General features: G+C 43.7%; 1 protein-coding gene across 3 annotated transcripts in view; it reads left to right on the top strand.

Moving 5' to 3' along the window:
- Positions 1-21132, top strand: part of SEC14L1 (SEC14 like lipid binding 1) — a 56944-nt gene that overhangs the window by 2065 nt on the left and 33747 nt on the right. For all 3 annotated transcript variants that reach the window (XM_025468125.3, XM_049113889.1, XM_025468126.3), the window contains one exon: positions 501-593. In XM_025468125.3, the coding sequence (XP_025323910.1) occupies positions 531-593 (63 nt within the window). In that variant the 5' untranslated portion in view covers positions 501-530. The remainder of the gene's footprint in view (positions 1-500; positions 594-21132) is intronic.

Raw genomic sequence — 21132 nt, 5'->3', positions numbered from 1 at the left:
TCTGACATAGTAGTCTACGCAGTTAGAAAACACGGATTGACAAGTTTACTTTGGAGCCAGCTTTTGAGGAGTGTACCACAATTTGAGATACAATGGCATTTTTTTCCATTTTTATTTTTGTGTGTCTCCAGACTTAATACCTTGAAGTGCCATCCTTTTTATTTGGCCTCTTGTAGAAGCTGTAGAAGAGAAAATGATTCGAGAATAATCAGATCATAACATTTCAGTGCTGGAAAGACCCCAGCACAGGCCCTGGGAGGCAGACCAGAGCTGCTTCCCTCATGACGCTGGGACTTTCTTCACCTTTTCTTGCTGCCTTCTTACCTTCTCCTTCTCCTTATATAGTCCAAGTGTCATCTTTGGGTTTTTGTGCGTAGAGAAGTATGTGACCTACTGAGGTCCCTTTCTACACTTAGACTGTGGTGTGATGAGTAAATGCAGACTTAATTTTTTCCAGACTTAATCATGTTAAAAAAAAATCCTATATTTGTGTTTTGCAGGTGTGAGAGGATTGCTATTGTGTTACAATCATGGTGCAGAAATACCAGTCACCGGTGAGGGTGTATAAACACCCCTTTGAATTAATTATGGCTGTAAGTACTTTACATTTTAATTTAGTGTTTGGCTTTTTTTTTTTTTTTTAAGTATTCAGATTTGATGACTTGTAAATGGATATTTATTTCATAATTTGTCTCCATTGCTTCACCTTTACTTACTCTGTTTCTATGCTTATGATCCAGATCTAGAGTTCGTGAAATGTTTTTAAACCGTAAATCTCTGAAAATCCAAACCTGCATATTTGTTTTTTAAAAATACAACTCAGGCTAATAGGTGAATTTGAGTTAATTCTCTCTTTGAAAACACAGAAGTGGAATTCTGACGAAATACTTCTGGATTTTGCTGTTTTGGTTTAAAGTAGAAAAGGAATATGGAGAGTGGTTTTTTTCCCCTCTGCTGCTTGTTCGGAAGCATGCTCTGGTTGTCAGTGAATGCACTTAACGTAGCACTGAGCACTATGGGATGGAGTTTAGATTATTCTAACGACTACTGAATGAGTTTCTCCCCAACATCAAATTCGTGAGGCATAGTAGAATTTCACAAATGGGGTGACTAAAGTCTTAATTTTCTTTGTTATTTATCTGAAGAGTTTGCCTGAAAATAAGCATTTCACTAGATGCAAAAGGAAACAAATCTTTCCCAATCACTTATAGAATATTCTTGGGTATTCCATCTCCTTTCTCGTTTGTGTTACTGTTAAGGTGTATATAAGGTGTATATAACATACATCCCGGAAATGCTTTTGTCATGAACATAACCTGGTGAAAATGCAAAGCTGGACCAAGAGCAAGACCCAGGACACACCAGCCCAGCAAGAAGTCCCACTTGCCCCCTCCCTCCCACCTCAAAGTTAGCCAGTGCTCTGACTTCCAACACCATTGATGAGTGTTGGCTGTTTCTGTTCTATATTTAACTAGAAACTCAGGTGTTTTCACATCTGGCTGCTTCTGCTCAACCTTGTTTGTGAGATTTATTCAGAGCAGTAGAGTTTTGAAAAATAACCCCCCAAACACAAGTCCTCTCAAGGAAAAAATTTAGATATAGGGAGTTTTTAAAAATTGAGACATAATTTATATAGAGTGAAATGGCCACGTTAGGTGTACAGTTTGATCATTTTTGATGAAAGGGACCCACACCTCTATCAAGATGCTGTCAGGATTTCAGCCTTTCCATCTATTACCGCAGAAAGTTCCCTTGTGCCTCTTCTTGGTCAATGTGAGGTTTTGGGGGTTTTTCTTTTGGCACGGGGGTGGTGGTTTTAGTTCTGTATTTCCTTTTTTTTTTTTTTTTTTTTAAGATTTTATTTTTAAGTAATCTTTACGCCCAGTGTGGGGCTTGAACCACAACCCCGAGATCAAGAGTCCCGTGCTTGATCGGTGGAGCCAGCCAGGCGCCCCGGTGTTTCCCTTAAGTACAAGGACTGTTCAGTATTTTATGTTGATGGTTTATCAGAAAGGCTTGTTTCCTGTTTGCATGTTATGTGTGCTGCTTTGGCTTTTGGTTGTTTGCAGCAAAGACCCACTCCAGAGAGCTGGAGAAGGGGTATTGTTCATGGGAACACATGTGGCGTGATGTGGTGATGTGAATGCAGGAATGAGAGCTGGCTGGGCTGAGTTCCAAGAACCTGGCATTGGAAGGTGGTTCCCGGCAGCTCCGGGGAACCTCGGCTGCAGTTGTCCCTGGAACTTCACCCTGTGGGACTCTGCCTTGCTCCATATGGGGGAGCATCTCTTCCCCTTCTCCTGCTGGCCGGCTGCTTTGCTCACTCCTGGTCTTCCCTCCCCTGTGGCTTCAGCCCTCTGGCTGTTTTAGCTATTCAAAGCCTGTCAGGCCCCAGTTCAGCTTTGTGGCATTTCTTGTTGCATTCTTTCAGTTTCTAAGTGACCCAGTCTTGTCATGTTTCCCAGTTCAGATTCTAGAGAGACTCGATCTGGTCATCTTTCTCCTGGAGCAAGTATGTAGGTTATTGGCCAGCCTCCAGCTTATTTGTCCAACCCTTTCCAGTTGGCAGAGGCTGGTGGGGTTGGGGGAGAGGTGTGGGGAGCCGTGGAGCTCAGTGGCCCCGTTTGAAACAGAGAACTGCTCTAGGGGCTGGGTCAGGCCAGGTAGGTGCGGGGGGCATGGGAGACAGGAGTGGTATGTTCTGTTTTTTAAAACGTTAAGTACGGTTTTAAAAGCGCAGTGCAAAACTGATTGTGTGAGGCAAAGGTTTTTTGATGTGTTCTGCAGACACTAGATTAATAAAGAGAAGTTTTGACATCTAATGGTCAACTTTATTTTCCTTACTTGACAATTTTCAAAATGGTGAAGTTTGTTCTGCCCATTTTATGTGTGGATTTACAGGAGAATTTGAAATTCAAGTTCTCAACCATCTCCCCTAGGCTTTTAAAATTAACTCTTTTTTTTTTTTAAGATTTTTTATTTATTCATGAGGGACACACAGAGAGAGAGGCAGAGACACAGGCAGAGGGAGAAGCAGGATCCCTGCAAGGAGCCCGATGCGGGACTCGATCTGAGGACCCCAGGATCACGCCCTGAGCTGAAGGCAGACGCTCCACCATTCAGCCACCCAGGCGTCCCAAAATTAACTCATTTTTAAATTGCTTTGTTTTGAGGCAAGGCGTCTTTTCTTTTGAGTTGTAGAAAATATTTTTTAATCTGAAAACGAAAAAATGAAATATGCTCTCCTTCCAGAATTAGATAGAAACTAGAATGTTTTAAGTCGTTAGTGACTTTTGTGCAGTGCCATTGGCCACTTTGCAGACTGAAATTTGGTACGTCATAAAATCCTCATTATTATCTTCTTTATTATTATTATTTTTCATTGAGAAACAGTAGTATAATAGACTTAGTCTGGAACTATTCTTTGCAGTTCTTTAGAGCAAGGAGAAAGAGAGAGTTTTGAGGACAGCAAGGAATTAAAGCAAGAACAGAACTGTAGCTTCAAGGGAAAAATTTTTTTTTTAAGATTTTATTTATTTATTTATGAGAAACATAGAGAGGCAGAGCCATAAGCAGAGGGAGAAGCAGGCTCCATGCAGGGAGCCCGATGCAGGACTCGATCCTGAGACTCTGGGATCACACCCTGAGCCGAAGGCAGATGCTCAACTGCTGAGCCACCCAAGGAGTTCCCCTCCGTCTTTTTTTATTTTTAAAGATTTTATTTTTAAGTATGCTCCACACGCAGTGTGGGCCTTGAACCCACAACCTGGAAACCAAGAGTCCTACACTCTACCTTCTGAGCCAGCCAGGCACTCCTCAAGGGAAAGGGTTTTGAGAGAGCACCACAGCAAGTGCCTAGTAGTGGTGAGAGCACTGAGCAGGTGGTGGGCCTGGGGAATCAAAGGGGGGGCTCCAAGTCCTACTTCAAGAGGGGTCCCTGCTGGGAGGAGACTGTTGGGGGAAATGCCATGCAGGGAACACATGCCCTTGTCTGCCAACCATGGGTGTGACTGAGCTTAGTAGTGCCAGAAAATGGCTCAGGTGGAAATTGCCTAGTGTAAGTAGTGACACGGTGGGCATCAAACATGTTAATTGCATTTGATTGATTTAATGAGAATTATCATTTGTGTTGGAATCAGTATACCCGTAGCATGAAGAAATCATGTGTTAGTGCTCTCATTGACTCATTTGAATTAAATGGCAAACGAGCAAGATGGCAGTGGAGTCTTCCAGCAGGCCCTTGTGGCATTGAGGGCCTGCTTTTGAGATGTTTGCCCAAGAACAGCAGGTTAGAGCCTCAGCTGAGAAATGGCCTGAGAGCACCTACCTCACCTTGGAGGGTGAGGAGCCCGAGGGACACTTAGTGGCAGAAATCTGCTTCCTGACTGTTCTCTGCGTCCCGCGTGGCCTTCTGCCCCGTGGGCACCTGCAGGGGCTTCCCAGTGTTCTTGGTCCGCAGGATGCCTCTGACCTGTCCAGTGTCATCCAAGCACGTTTCCTGGGGCTCCTCCGCCGGGCTGCGGGGAGGCAGATTGAATCCCTGAAGGACATTTAAAAGGTTTGGGGTCTTGCCTGGGTGGAGTGAGGGGATCCCACAAAGCAGGAGCTTGGTATGGGCGGGAGGACTTTGATGTGCTTGTGGGGGAGTGTTTCATGTTGACATTTCTGGGGGAAAACACAATTTTAAAAAGAAACATTTTTCAAGCACAGCTTTCTGCCTCCTTGACATCATGGGCCCCTTACCACCGACCCGAGGAGGGGTGACGAGGGATGGTGGAACTAAGGAGCGGGTGCAACGGCTGTCCTCTGTAGGCACGGGGAGCGACGACTGGCCTGTGTCCTCCTGGCCCCAGGACAGCTGCCCCCTGAGCCGTTGACACACGTGGTGTGTGCCGTGCTGCATGCAGGCCACCACCGTGCCTGCCCCTGCCCTGCCGCCCGCCACCCACACGCTGGGCCCGGGGCTCTGCTCTGGCTGCTTTCCCTTGCTCGGGAGCACCGGCCTTCTTCCAGAGCCCCCGACCATCTGTGTCCCAGCAGACAGCCTGATGGTGCCCTCTGGTCTCACGTTTTTGTCCCTTTCTCTCCTGGCACCACCCGAGTTAGTTGTTTTCTCATCCCATCTTTTATGCCTTCAGGTCACCCCATGTTCTGTTGCCAGACACTGTGCCCACTCGGCCGTCCCGTGTGAGTGACCTCTGCCTATCTGTCTCTCCCACTCTAGACTCCTGTGCCCTCCCTCGAGGCCCTTCCTGTCCTCCCCCATCTGTTTACCCTTACTTCACAAACATGAACTTTTAAATCTATTCTGTGCTGTCCTGGGTTGCCACACAGTGTTTTTCCGGCCCTTACACCCTTTTGACACTTCCTTCCTTGCCTTAGCTGCTTGCTTTCCCATCGGTTTCTTTGAATCTCGCTCCTGCCGACCTGGCCCACTCCCCTGGGCCTCTGGGGGATCGCCTGTGTCTCTCCCTTTCCTCTGATTCCTTTTTATCAGGGTGGTTGGTGTTAGCTGCTTCCCCTGCTAATTGAGGTTCTTTTATTCTCAGGGTTCTGTACAGCTGTTTTGTATGTTCCTCAGGGGCAGTGACTTGGCGTATTATTTCCCTTATTCTCTCAAGTGTTGGCACTGAGCACGTAGTAGGCTCTTGGATTGCACTTGGTCAGCTGTTGTCTGTGCACAGGAACTTGGAGTGTGAGGACTTGGAAGTGGGTTTGATGCAAGCTCAGATCTAAAATGTAGTTGTGGTCTGTTTTCAGACAGTTTTCTCTATGGAAAAGAAGTAACGCACTATATCCTTCAGTTAACCGATACCTCCTTTAGGACCAGAGCCCTTTGTGATGAATTTGGCTTTTTTTTTTTTAACATCTTCATAAATTATATAAAGCTGTGTTGACAAGCACCTTACTAATTGTTTAAGTGATGGCTTTTATAGGTGGAACGAACAGAAAAGCTATTTGCCAGTGTACAGTTGTTGATTAAATGGCCCACCACCACCAAATTTGCTTTTGCTCTTTCTCTGTTTTGTTTTTGCTTATTTTGTTCTCTGTTTTTAGCCCCCTTTTCCTTTCCTTGGGGGTCTCTTGGGTTCCCGCTAAGACCAGATGATGAAGGCAAGAGGGAGAGCTTTGCTGTGACCTGGGTACACATCTGGTCCCTGCCACAAACCAGCTGGGTGACCCAGTGACTAGGCCAGTACCTAGTGGAAGGCTGTGGTGAGAGGTGCTAGAATTAGCCTGCAGATAGGAGGGCGGGGAGGACAGGGCCTGGCGATACCTACGCCCTCCCCTCTTTGTTTCATCCAGCCTTTGCCTACCTCCAAATATGAGGTGAAATGAATCAGTAAGTAAATGACTTCTCTGATTGGGTGTATTTCTTTTATTTTTAAGATTTCTTTTAGATTAAACAGGCATTTGTACTTACATTTATTAGGCTTTATTCCATCCATTCAAATTTCCTGTATCAAAACAACTGGGGACACCTGTAGGGACCCCAGGTAAATTTGTATGTGTAACTGTAGTGTGAGAAGAGCTCCATGTTGAGTTAAACCGAATCTGGTCTTTTTGGGGTGAGAGCGAGGTGTGTAGTAGAAATCTGAGAAGTAGAGTGCTTCTTCACGAGATGGCCTGGCACACAAGTCACCCTGCTTCCAGATTGTTCCTTGGGTTGATTGGGGCAGTGGGGCACAAGTCCTGCTGGAACACATTCTTTTTTTTTTAAAGATTTTATTTTTTAATTCTTATTTATTTATGATAGTCACAGAGAGAGAGAGAGGCAGAGACATAGGCAGAGGGAGAAGCAGGCTCCATGCACCGGGAGCCCGACGTGGGATTCGATCCCGGGTCTCCAGGATCGCGCCCTGGGCCAAAGGCAGGCGCCAAACCGCTGCGCCACCCAGGGATCCCTGGAACACATTCTTGCTTTGCCCTTGCTCACTCTGTCTGGCAGCCAGCTGCCTCCTGAAGCCCTGTTCATTCTCCTGAAAAAATATTGAGCCACCTGTCCCGCTTTTGCTTTTTTTCCCCTCTGGCCTGAGTCATGTGTATGATGGGTTTTGAGCAGCATTTTATTTATTTATTTTTAAAAATATTTTATTTATTTATTCATGAGAGACACAGAGAGGCAGAGACATAGGCAGAGGCAGAGGGAGAAGCAGGCTCCATGCAGGGAGCCTGGTGCAGACTCGATCCCGGGACTCCAGGATCACGCCCTGAGCCAAAGGCAGACGCTCAACCACTGAGCTGCCCAGGCGTCCCATTGAGCAGCATTTTAGTTTGAAGTGTTGTCATTGCTGGGGGCTAGCTAGTGTCTCTCGTTGCTCTTCTCGAAGCACATCTTCCTCTCATCCTAGATCTCATCCTAGGGCCTTTGGCATCCCTGACTTTGGCTTCCCAGCTCCTCATGGTGAATGGAAATACATCTTTCTAGTTGATTGAGGTGGCATTAGGTCTTCAGGTAGCCTGACAGGCAGTAGGATTTGATTTTACTCAGAAGTAAATGGGCAGTGTTCATGTGTTTTGGGTAGCTGACTTTAAACAACTTGTTTAAGTGTAGGAGTGGAGGGAAATGATCCAGTTTCTCTGATGGTATATTAATAAGATGCTGGTCAATTTTCAGTAGGGGGACGTTGTAGTCTTCTCGTTTATAGGGTGTTTGAGTGCCATAGTGTGAGTCCTACTGCATTTAATACAAGTGGGGTGTGATTAGTCAGACTTAGTTTTGGAAATGGACAATTATAGTACACTTTGATTACACGCTGCTTGGGATGGAACCAGGCATTTTCCCTTCTCTTACACCCACTCACCAACATGTTATGCATCCTGAATTATTTTTAATGTGCTAGGGTGAGGACAGTTGTGGTTCAGTAGGAACTATCTGAAGGCGAAATAAAGCAGGATCTGACTCAGCCCCTTGCTTTTTTGACTTACCTGTTTTTGTGAAAACACAAAATACAAGACAAGACCCCCGACCTTGTATTAGGGACATTTTCAACCATATCCGAGTAGAGAGAACGAAGTAAATGCACAGGCCCATCACCCGGCCACCCCCCCTTAAGTTAGGAGCAGCGCTGTGCCACTAACTATTGTGTCATCTGCCACCCCCCCCTTTTCTTTTCCTGGTGTATTTGTTTATTTTAAAGATTTTATTTATTCATGAGAGACAGAGAGAGGCAGAGACATAGGCAGAGGGAGAAGCAGGCTCCCTGTGGGGAACCCGATGCCGGACTCGATCCCAGGACTCCGGGATCATGCCCTGAGCCAAAGTCAGATGCTCAACCACTGAGCCACCCAGGCGTCCCTTCCTGGTGTATTTAGAGCAGATTTCAGCATCTTGTGAATTCATCCATAACTCCTTCAGGATGCATCTCTAACCAGTGAGGACCTTTTCCTTTTGAAACACGGTCGCCATGTCATTATCCCATTTAACAAAAACATTGAGCCCATGTTTAGACTTTTCTCGACTATCAGGAACAATGTCTTTTTGGAAATTGTTTGGTTCCTGCTCCAGATCAGCCGTTGCTCTCGGTTTTTGTATCTTCAGTCTCTGTACTTCTCCCACATTCTCCCTTTCCTTTGTTTCCTTTCATTCCCTCCCTTTGTTAGAGAAACTGGGTCATCATCCAGTCCCGTCCCCCTAACCTTTGGCTGACTTAATTGTTCATGGTAGCAGATAGGAGCAGATGCAGCCTCAAATCGGTTCAGTGACTCGTAGCAGCTCTCTTGAAACGCTTGATGGTAGAGATTGGAGCCAGTGGTGAAAACCCTGTCTTCCCCTTTGGTCCCTGAGACCCTCCTCAGGAATGTTGAATTACAAATAAGATGCAAAATATTCTTTCCCAAATTAAACTGGGTCTTTCTATTTATGGTTACTTTTTAACCCACTTCGTTGGTCCTACTGTGTCACATAGAAAGCGATAGAAAGGAGTTAATCTGTTGGCGAGTCTGATTGAGAGGGTTTGTGAGTAGCACGAGCAGCAGGTGCTGGTGGAGGTCTGGCTGGGGCCAGTGAGGTCGGGGGCAGTGGTCTGAGGGTCTGGCTATGGGTGCTTCTTCCATTTCAGCCCTGGGTAGGGATATCAGGCTGGTTGGAGAAGCAAACACAGAGACTTTCAACTCAAGAGAGGACTTGGATTGCCTGGTGTCATAACTGATTCTTCTTTCTTGATTTTAACCTGTACAAGCGGGAAACAGTTTTGTGTATTTCTAGGGGAATGATTTTACGTGTTGAAACGGAGAGCACATAACTGCATTCAAATTCTTTTGCAAGATACAATTTGATGTTAGGAGAACTAGCCTTTTTTTTTTTTAATGAAAAATGTATGTATATACCATTATCACTCTATATAAGGTAACTGCTTTATGCATCTTGATATGGGCTGAGTGCTTTTCCATTCAGAAATCTTGCCATCTGTTCCATGGCTCTCCTGCGTGTTTTCGCACTAGAGTATTCAGAGCGCACTTTGAGTTATTGATAAGCATCCAGTGTGTAAGTGTCTTGCATATTTGATTAGAGGCTGCATGTGGAACTCTCTGGCCTGCCCTTTTGACTGATCTGGCCTCTCTCCACTTCCATGCCTTTCCAGGGACAGATGGGCTCCTCCTCTGATGATACTTGTTTTGCTATTTTGGGGGCCCAGTTGTATATTTTGTTTTTTCTGGCCCTCATAAACATCATGGTGTTTTAATTGGTAGTTAATGGTATTTGAGAACTATCTGGTTCCCTCTCACTTGACATCTCTTCCTGGGCAGCCTCATTTAAACTCATGGCTTCAACTGTTAACTTTATAAACAGAAGATCTCAAAGTTTATCTTCTGCTTAGACTCCCACTCAGCTTCCAGAGTCCTAGCCAGCTGCCTGCTAGAACATCTCCATTTGACTATATACAAATTTAGTGTGTCTGAAACAGAATCTACTCCCTCCTCCTGCCTGCACAAAGAACATAGCCTAACAAAACAAATACACAAAAAACAAACCAAAAAAGCCCTCAATAAAATGCCACTCAGAAGCTCTGCCTTTTCCTGTGAACTCCTGCATCTGACGCGTGCCACCACCATGTGCCCTGCCCTCAGACCAGGCGCCTCGGCATCCCTCGTTGCCTTCCCTGTTCACCCCCCAGGCTCAGGGATGACCAGACCCTCCTGGATGTCCAGGATGTCTCCTGAACCGCTTGTTTGTATCTTTTTTTAAACTTTTGTTTAAGTCACCTCTAGACCTGATGTGGGATCAAGAGTCACGTATGTGGTCTTTTGACCGAGCCAGCCAGGCGCCCCACCCAGACCGCTTCTGAATCTGCCAGTCTCTGATCATGTTGGCTTCTCTCTGATGAGAGTTCCTGGTGTCCTGTTCGGGGCCTCTGGACTCGGACTCCTGACCCCACCTCACCCAACCTGCTCTTGCTCAGGGCTGCTCCCAGGAGCTCTTGACGGTAAAGCTGAACATGCTCCGTGTTAGTTTAGAGTTCTTAAGTGTCTTCCCGCACCTCAGAGTGAGGCTCAAATTGGTACCCAGCTTGGTACCTGGAGCCCTTCCCCATCTGCTCCTGCACCTCCAGCCTCATCTCCCCGCATGAGCCCCCATGTTTGCTGCGCATCCAGTTATATTGGACTAGTTGGAGTTTCCTCAGTATGCTGTTATTTCCAATGGCCTCTGCCTTTCTGCAGACTGCTTCAAATACCTTCCTCCCTCTTTCTCACCTGGCTGACTCTTAACTGGTCAGACTCACTTTTCCTAGGTGAAATTCCCTCTCTGTGCTCTCTGCCTTCGGGCTTGTAACCTGAGCATATAGTAAGCTCTCAGAAATAGATTTGTCTAAAGAATAAGTGAATCTTGGAATATATGCTTGTGTTCCTTGATACTTCTGCTTCTGGTAATGAAAATTTTGACAAAAGGTCACATCAGATCATATTCTTTTGGTTGGAGGTATTTACTACTTAAATCATGTTTTGAAGGAACTGACTCAAATCATGTTTTGTGAGTAAAATAAAGTCTATATTCAGTAAACTGAAGCTTATAATCACTATAGTTGACTAAAAAAATGTGTCCTGGTTTTATGTATCATTTGGTGTTTTGAGTGGCTTGTCTCCCATAGTGATGAATATGGAATATAAAAGAATTTCATTTCTGTAGTTCCCTTATAGAACATAAAATTCATTTAAAAATTGTTGACCAATAGTATGGTATTCTTTTTTTTTTTTTTTTTTAAGATATTTATTTATGGGATCCCTGGGTGGCGCAACGGTTTAGCGCCTGCCTTTGGCTCAGGGTGCGATCCTGGAGACCTGGGGTCGAATCCCACGTGGGGCTCCTGGTGCATGGAGCCTGCTTCTCCCTCTGCCTACGTCTCTGTCTCTCTCTCTCTCTCTGTGTGTGACTATCATAAATTAAAAAAATAAATAAATAAAAATAAACTGGTTATTAAAAAATATATATGTATATATATTTATTTATTTATGACACAAAGAGAGGGGCAGAGACACAGGCAGAGGAAGAAGCAGGCTCCCTGGGATCCCTGGGTGGCGCAGCGGTTTAGCGCCTGCCTTTGACCCAGGGCGCGATCCTGGAGACCCGGGATCGAATCCCACGTCAGGCTCCCGGTGCACGGAGCCTGCTTCTCTCTCTGCCTGTGTCTCTGCCTCTCTCTCTCTGTGTCTATCATGAATAAATAAATAAAATCTTTAAAAAAAAAAAAAAAAAAAAAAAGAAGCAGGAGCCCGATGTGGGACTTGATATCAGGACCCCGGGATCACAGCCTGAGCCAAAGGTAGACAGACCCTCAACCACTGAGCCACCCAGGTGTCCCCCCTCCCCTTTTTTTGAGATACCTTTAGGTTTAAATCTGAAAGATTGGTTATTATATGACTCTTTTCTCCTTAGTGAATAAGTTATTCTGTACCATCAGGTAGTCCTAGTCATAAATGTGTGTGTTTTCTTTTTCCTAGTTTTATCTTTGTGTATGTCTTAAAAACCAAGTCCAGACCTAAAAGCTGCAAGGTACAGATTTTAAGAAGTAAATTCATTTAAGAGATCATTGATTTATTGCAGGATTTATGCTGTTAATAATCAGAACTCTTCCCCAAATACCTCTTATCTTCATTTTATGTTTAACACAAAGTTGGTTTGGAATGCAAATTCTAGCAATTCTAAGTTCTGATTCTTTATGGAATCAGAAGTTCTGAGAGTGGGCTCAGCAGTGTGGCTTCACAGCTCTGCAGGTGATTCTGACACCTGCCCAGGTTTGAGAACCACTGGGGTAGATCTCCTTCATTAGAATTTACAGGAGATGAGATTGGAGAAAGGGAAGTTGATTTTAATTGTAACTTTTAAATTTTTTTAAAGGAATAGATTCTTTAATAGGCTATGTCAGAGACTCTTCTTACATTATATTTTCTTTTGAAGGATTTAACATGCCAAGAGGGAGACTATTTGTCTGCTTTATATGCTCCTCCAGAAGGTTGTTCTTGTTATTTAATAATACCAAAGTTACAAGTGTATGTTTCTCTGAACTTGCCTTAATTTAATTATTTGTATGGCTTTGTTTACTAATTTTCAGGTAGAGTAGATTTGTACTGTATTATTGTGGTAAATATACAGTAATACAAGATCTACCATTTTAACTATTTCTAAGTGTATAATTCGGTGGGCTTAAGGGTATTCATGTTGTTGGGCAGCCACTGGCTTTCATCCTCAGAATTGTTCACCTTTCCAAACAGAAACTTTGTACCCATTAAGCACCAACTCCACTGGCAAACACCCTGCCCCCTTTTCACTTTCTGTTTCTGAATAGAACTATGACTGTTCCTTGACATAAATGGAATCATAAAACATTTGTCCTTTCATGATTTGAGTATTTTACTCAGCATCATGTCTTCATGGGTCATCCATGTTGTAGCAAGTGTCAGAGTTTCTTTCCTTTTGGGATGCCTGGGTGGCTCAGCGGTTGAGCGTCTGCCTTCAGCACAGGGCATGATCCTGGAGTCCCAGGATCAGATCCCGTATCAGGCTCCCTGCATGGAGCCTGCTTCTCCCTCTACCTGTGTCTCTGCCTCTCTCTCTCTCTCTGTCTCTCATGAATAAGTAAATAAAATCTTAAAAAAAAGAAAAGAATTTCTTTCCTTTTTAAGGCTGAATAATAATTTATACCACATTTTGTTTGTCCATTCATCCATCAGTGGACAGTTGGGTTGCTTCCACTTTTCAGCTATTGTGTTTACTGTATGTTTTTAAGATCTAGTTTTTTACTATAGCATCAGCCCCCAAAATTGCATATCTCTCTCGGTTTATTTTTGTGTGTGTGTGTCCTTTATGTTAATAGATTCTAGATCCAAAAGACAGGTTCCTTGAAAAATTCCATCACTGAATTTGGTTCCGTCTATTCAAAGTATATCTGTAATTTACATCTCATGGTTGCTATTGTTGGTTTCTGAAGAAAGAGCAGCATCTACAGCAGGTGTAGTGCCACGGAAATACAGCAGTGGGGTCCTGCTTAGGGGAAGAGAAGTGGCAGAGAATATAGGGGAGCAGGTGCTGGAAGGTCTAGGGAGGTAATAAATAGTGCACAACAGATATGTTCCTGATGGATTGAAACAGCTCCTGCTTTCAGCCTACTGATGATGAAGTTTTTATTCTGGTTTGTGAAACCGGATAATATTTCCATAGCTCATTACATTCTTTTATGTGGGCAAACACATGGCATCTTTCAAAGCTGACAGCTGCGATTCCCTGGAACACCAGATGCTTTTCTGAAGTCCATGGATTTATTTTTTACACTCTGGAAAGTAAAATAGTACTCTGCCAAATCTAACTTGATTTGAACAGGAATATGCAAAACTGCTATTTTTGTTGCTACCTATACTCTGTTTGCTATTTATTAGACAAAACAATTTATGGATTAGGAATGGTTTTGGCAAATTATGGTGTGTTTTGGATGCCATTAGATCATGCATGGGTCAGTCATATGATTGCACATGAAAACCAGAGAGAAGAGAAACCTTTCATAGCACTCTAGACACTCTTGTTTGCCTGGAGCTTAAGTAATTGTGGCTTGTGAAATATTTGACCTTCAAGATTTATTGACAGAGATATAGTGTAAAGACCTACTTGAAAGATTTATATACCTCTTTTTTTCTAACCACAGTTGACCCTCTAACACAGGGTTTAGCGGCACAGATGCTCCTCCCCCCGCATGCCGTTAAAAATCTGCATATAGGGACGCCTCCATGGCTCTGGTTGAGCATCTGCCTTTGGCTCAGGGTTTGATCCCAGGGAGCCTGCTTCTCCCTCTGCCTCTGTCTCTGCCTGTTCTCAATGTCTCTCATGAATAAATAATGAAATCTTAAAAAAAAAATCTATAACTTTTGATTGTCCAAAAACTTAACTACTAGTAAGTAGCCCACTGTTGATCAAAGCCTTATTGATCACATAAGCAGTTAACACATATTTTGTATATGTATCATATACTGTATTCCTATAATCAAATAAGGTAAAGAAAAATGTTAAGATCATAAGAAAAATACATTTACCATACTGTATTTATAAAAAAAAAATCTGCATACATGTGGACCTGTACAGTTCAAACTCATGTTCAGGGTCAACTGTAGTGTCCTTTAATTCTCTAGTAGGGATTGGTTAATATGCTTTTTATTTTGACAGTCCAAAAATATGTATGAACACATTGAGGTCATCTGGATGCCGGACATATTTATAGCTAAGTGTTATCAGATGGTACGCAGTTTGCTGTTAGGTTTATTTGGGGGTGCCAGTATACTATTTTAATGATTGAAAGCAAATACAAAAAAAATTGAGGTGAAATTAATACATGGATGATGTGTTTGAGCCAAGATAGGCTAAGGTACCTCACAGACAGGGAACTTACAAATATAGGCCTAACTAAAGACAGCAGTGGGGATGGCGGGTCACCCTCAGTGTCTCCCCACAGGCCTTCAGGTCTGAAACCTGTGCCCTGGCCACCGGTTTGTGCCTGTGCTGAAGGAGAAATCGGCTCCAACAAGTTGTCACCCTTCCTAGTAAATGTATGTCATGGGTTTTTTAATTCTATGAGTTTTTATGTACCTTGTACGTATTTAAGTAACATAATAATAAAAATAACTGGTCAACGTCAAAGGTCCAAAGAAACTTTTCTCTTTTAAAAGAGGTTTGTACATTATTCAAGCTTGGTACCCAGTAACTTGGCATTAGATTTTTCTGTACTTGCATAAATCCCTATGAACCACGTTTGTTTGCAACTCAACCTGAGGTTGAAAACAACCGGAGGTTGTGGGGATAGGGTGCTTCACTTGATGGCTTGTTGGCCCAACTGTTTTTTTTTTATTTTTATTTATTTATTTTTAAAGATTTATTTATTTATTCATGAAAGACACACACAGAGAGAGAGGCAGAGACACAGGCAGAGGGAGAAGCAGGCTCCTCACAGGGAGCCCGATGTAGGATTCGATTCCGGATCCTGGGATCAAGCCTTGAGTAGAAGGCAGAAGCTCAACTGCCGAATCACCCAGGTGTCCTGGCCCAACTGGTCTAACTAACAATGGGGGACCTTCCTATACAATGAAAACATAGTAGTAGGTTGTTTGTTTGACTGTCCTTTGAGCATTGATTGGTGAAATCAAGAATGGTGAAGACCAGTGGTAATGTCCTCTGCTTCTCGGTCTGACTTAGAGCTGCAGAAAATCACATTTTGTGATACATCCACATTTTGATTCTGTCACCTTAAAGTGGAAAGGTGTGTGTGGGGGTCCTTTTATGTTTATGATTCTTAAAGTCATGTTTCTTTTTCATGAAAGGAATTTTAGAGTCTCTTGTAAATGGTCCTCAATTACAACTATATCCTGTCTCAGAAAGTTTAAAACTTTTGGGGCATCTGATCAGCTTGGTTGGAAGGGCACGTGACTCTTGGTCCCAGGGTTGTAAATTCAAGCCGCACGGTAGGAGTAGAGATTACTTAAAAATAAAATCTTAAAAAATGTGTACACTGTGTTCATTTCCACTGACCTAAGTTAGACCCAGAAGTTAAGGATATTGCTAGTATCTCTTCTATTGCTTACACTTCCTTTGTGGGTAAGGTCCTTACCAGCTTTATTTGGGTGTCATTGACATTTAACATTGTATTAGTTTAAGGTGCATAATAGTGCTTTGATATATGTACATATTTGTGATATGATCATCACAATAAGTTTATTGAACGTTCATCACCTCACCTAGTTACACATTTTTTTTCTTGTGATAATTTTTAAGATGTACTCTTTATATTTTTCAAGATTTTAGTTTATTTTTTTTAAGATTTTATTAGAAGAGACGCAGAGAGACAGGCAGAGACATAGGCAGAGGGAGAAGCTCCCCACGGGGAGCCTGATATGTGGGACTTGATCCCTAAATTGGGATCATTTCCTAAGGCAAAGGCAGATGCTTAACCACTAAGCCACCCAGGCGTCCCTAAAGATTTTATTTTTATTTATTTATTCATTTAGGGACACAGAGGCAGAGGCATAGGCAGAGGGAGTAGGCTTCCTGCAGGGAGCCCTGATGCAGGACTCAATCCCAGGACCCTGGGATCATGACCTGAGCTAAAGGCAGACACTCAACCACTGAGTCACCCAGGTGCCCCCTTTTTTAAAAAAGATTTTATTTATTTGAGAGAGCGAGAGAGTGAGAGCACGAACACAGGGGGAGAGGGAGAAGCAGATCGTGACCTGGGCAGACGCTTAACCTACTGAGCAACTCAGGCACCTCCAAGATGTACTCTTTTAGTAGCTTTCAAATATGCAGTACTGTATTATTAATTATAATCACTCTGCTGTGATTACATCCCCAGGACTTTTTTTTTTTTTTTTAAGGTTTGCTTTAGAGAGTGTGTTTGTGTGTGCACCTGTGAGCAGGTGGGAAGAGAGAGAGAGAATCCCCCAGGAGACTTCCCACTGAGTGCAGAGCCTAACTTGGGGCTTGATCTCATGACCCTGAGATCATGACCTGAGCCGAAATCAAGAGCTGGACACTTCACCGACTGGCTGACTGAGCCACCCAGATGCCCTCCCTTACCTTTTTTATAGTCCAGTATGGGACTTTAACTTAGGACCCGAGGTCAGGAGTTGCATGCTCCACTGACAGAGCCAGCCAGGTGCCCCTGGGCTTACTGACTTATAACTGAAAGTGTGTACTTTGGGGAGTAGGTCTTTTCTTACTCTACTATGCAGGTGGGAAAACTGAGGTTGAAATTGCTCACCCCATGGCAGTTCTGAACTGGCCACCTCACCCAGTGACCATGGCACAGACCGTAGTCCTGAGCCAGCCAGCCAGCAGGTGAGGGTGGCCTCCTGCAGCTGGCTTGCCTCCAGACAGACCCAGATCTTACCAGCTAGCAGGTAACACTCCACCCTTGCCTCTCCTGATTCTGCCCAGGGCTGCTTTGTGGTCTTTGCTTTAAAATTCCTCTCCCTTTCTCCTTGTTCTGCCTCCCATCAGTCTGTGTCTCTGACCTGGTTCCCTGCTGGGCAGTCAGACTTCTCTAGTGCCCGGTCTCTCAGTCTTTTCTCTTTAACAGCAGGCTCTTGCTCATAGGTGGGTGCTGCTGGCTTTCTGATCAGGGCTTATTAACTCCAGAACTAAAGCTCTGGTGTGCCTCTCTGGTTTGTGTCTTGGTCCTAAGGTGACAGTGCCACAGGAGTGGAGGGAAGGGACACTGCTGCGCCGCCGAGTCAGATTCCTGATACTTGGTGAGGTGAGGCTGTGGGGTGGAAGGAACGCTGCTGGTGCTCTGAGTTTAAACTAGTCCATTTGAGGGCACCTGGGGCGCTCAGTCGGTTAAGCATCAGCCTTCGGCTCAGGTCCTGATCCTGGGGTCCTGGGATGGAGCCCCAGTCGCTTCAGGCTCCCTGCTCATTGGGGAGTCTGCTTCTCCCTCTCCTTCTGCCCTCCCCCTGCCTTTGCTCTCTTTATCGTTAGTTCTCTCAAATAAATAAATAAAATCTTTAAAAAAATAGTCCATCTGAAAAACTAAATAAAGAATCCATGTGAGGCTGTAAGTGCTGGTGCAGCATCATGTCTTTGGTCAAGAGTTGTACGAGGTGACCCGGGCAGGGCTCTGTCTGCAGAACAGCGGATGGCTCTCCTGAGACTGTGGGAACAGCAGGCTAATGTTTACATTTATTCAGGCCACAGCGGGAGCTGAGCGATTAGTTTCCTGACGTGAGTTCTTTCCCTTCCAGGTATATTGTATTTCCTCATTCTGTGGAAAATGTTAATACCATTAACATCAGGCCTGATTCAGGGCTGCCTGTAACTGGAATCTTTTCAGAGAACATCTTGGGAGCCGGCACCCTCCCGGCTGCCCTCCTGTATTTTATGAAAGTTCTCTTCCCAGCTCCAGTTACGCGTATCTTCAGGGCCCTATTTTCTCCTTCCAGTAACTGGGTATAGTATATTCAGCTAATTAATCAGTTATTTAACCTGCTAAAGCCATCTATTTCTTGTATTTATTTTATATTACGGAGGGAATATTTTATCCACAATGCCTAAATTGAAATAAAGATGATGCCTGTTTTTATCTTGTTTGGCTTTTCTTTTTTCTTATAGAAAGGAGACCTGTATGATGTTATTTATACCAAATTTTTTTTCCACCACTGGCTATTTTATAAACTTAACAGTTGGTTTCCACTAGAGCCTCATGAGATTTGCATCTTTGTGTTTCTAGGGCCATTGGGGACATAATTATCATTTTAGTCTAGTGAACACATAGATTTTTTTGAGGGGTGCATTTTTGAAGTATAGTAGAGAAGATAAATGTAAAAAAATGTTTAGTTTAGTTTAGTTTTTAAAGCTGTTTGCATTAGAAAGGCGTCCTTCCTCTTTTTGCGTGGTCTAGTTGGCTCCTTGGGACTGTTGGGTGGCTGCGGCCTTACCCAGGGTTCGTCAGTCCCTTCCTCTTTGGGAAGTTCACATACAAGTGGGGAACGGTAGCCATGTGTTTTGACTATTTATTCTGAGTCAGGATCTGCTAAACGTTTTCTTCTGTAATCTTCTACAATTCTGTACAGTAAAAAAAGAGGAAATTCGGTAACCCCTCAAGCTGTCTTCTGGCTGAGGGCAGAGCTGGGATCTGAAGCCTGTCTCTTTCTCCCAGGCTCGGCTCTGAGATCCAAGGCCATCTGCATCAGGAGTGGGGCAGACCTGGGGTCACATCTGGGACATTTGCTCCCTCAGCCTCCATTTCCTCATTTCAAAGTAGAGAGAAATTCGTTTCATAGAAAAACTCATTTCATAGAAAGAACTTGCATGGTAATTGCATTAATCTCTGTGAAAGCCATGAGGCTACACACGTAGGATTCAGTAAGTAGGCGGTGGTTTGGGAGTCTGTTCTGGGGCCTGCTTCCTCCGGTCTTCGCACATGCTCCTTGCCTTCTGTTGGTGCCCCTCCACACATGCCCTGCAGTGCCTGTCATGGGAGAAGGGAGGGAGTGATTATGGAGTATGTGATGCTCTGAATTTTCTAAGTTCTTTGGAAAAGAACTTTGCTTTCTTATAGCATAGTTAATAGGTTAGGTTTTTGCCTTTTTTTGGTATTTAATGGATATATATATATATATATTTAGAATAGATTGAGGTTTATAGAAAATTAAGCAGATAGTACAGAGAATTTCTAAATACCCCTTTATAATTTCTCCACTTATTTATTTGAGAGAAAGGGCCAGTGCGCACCCTCACGGGAGCTGGGGAGGGAGGGAGGGAGAGAGAGTGGGAGTGAGAGAGAGAGAGAGAGAGAGAGAGAGAGAATTGCAGGCCAACTCCCCACTGAGCCTGGAACCCCATGCTAGGCTTGACCTCATGACCCTGAGATCAGGACCTGAGCTGAAATTAAGAGTCGGACACTGAATAGCCAGAGCCTCCCAGGCGCCCCTTCCTCTGTTACTGACATCCTGTGTGGTGTGTTTGTTTTGATTGATGAACCAATATTAATATATTATTCACTGAAGTCTGTGTTTTACATTAGGATTCACTCTTTGTGTTGTACATTCTCTGGGTGTGGACACGTGTGGAATATCATGTGTCCACATTACAGTGTCATACAGGGTAGTTTCACTGCCCTCAAAACCGTGTCTACCTGTCCCTCCCTCCCTCTCCTCCAGGAGCCACTGAGTGGCTGCATCCGTAGTTGTCCTTTACCAGAGCTTTATGTGGTTAGAATCATATGGGACACGGTCTTTTCACGCAGCCTCCTTTCATTAAACAATAGTCTTTGAAGTTTCTTCCAGGTATTTTTGTGGGTTGATAGCTGATTTTTCTTTTTTGCTGAATAATATTCCGTTGTATGGATGTGCCTCAGCCTGTTTATTCATCTTTTGTGGGACATCTTGGCTGCTTCCAGTGTTTGACGATTGCTGTGTTCCTTTTCTTTTTCTTTTTTTGCTATGTTCCTTTTCAAATGCCCTTGACCCTTGCCTGCTCCATGCTGGATGATGGAGAATCGGGTTCCTTTGTCAGGAAATCCTGGTCACTGCTAGAAATGCTTCCCTGAGTTGGCTTGTTAATTAAAACTATATGTACTTGTATTTTTACTTTTTTTTAGCTTTACTGAGATCTAAATGATGAAAAATAAACTGCATTTTAAGGATGTATAGATGGATAAGTTTTGTCATGTGTATATACCTTTGAAACCATCACTGTAATTAAGATAATGAACATATCCTTCACCCTAGAAGTTCTTTATGCCCCTTGTAGTTTCTCCTCTTTCCCATGACCAGGCCACCATTGATTTGCTTTCTCTTAGTATAAATTGGTTTGTATTTCCTAGAATTTGACAGAAATAGAATCACATGTACTTTTTTTTTTACCTGTTTACTTTGATCCAGCATAATTATTTTGGGTTTATTCATGTCTGCATAAATAAATAATTCGTTACTTTGTATTGCTGAAGAGTGTTTCATTGGGTGGGTATACCACAATTTATTAATATATATTGCAGCAGGAAACATTGGCATTAAAAAAAGAGAATACCTTTTGATTCTATAGTGTTTTTTTTTTTTTAAGATTTTATTTATTTATTCATGAGAGACACACAGAGAGAGACAGACAGAGACACAGGCAGAGGGAGAAGCGGGCTCCATGCAGGGAGCCCGACGTGGGAC

Source organism: Canis lupus, chromosome 9 (genome assembly GCF_003254725.2).
Source record: "Canis lupus dingo isolate Sandy chromosome 9, ASM325472v2, whole genome shotgun sequence".
Taxonomy (NCBI): Eukaryota; Metazoa; Chordata; class Mammalia; order Carnivora; family Canidae; genus Canis; species Canis lupus.
Note: the sequence above shows the minus strand (reverse complement) of the source record. Positions and strands in the feature narration are given on the sequence as shown.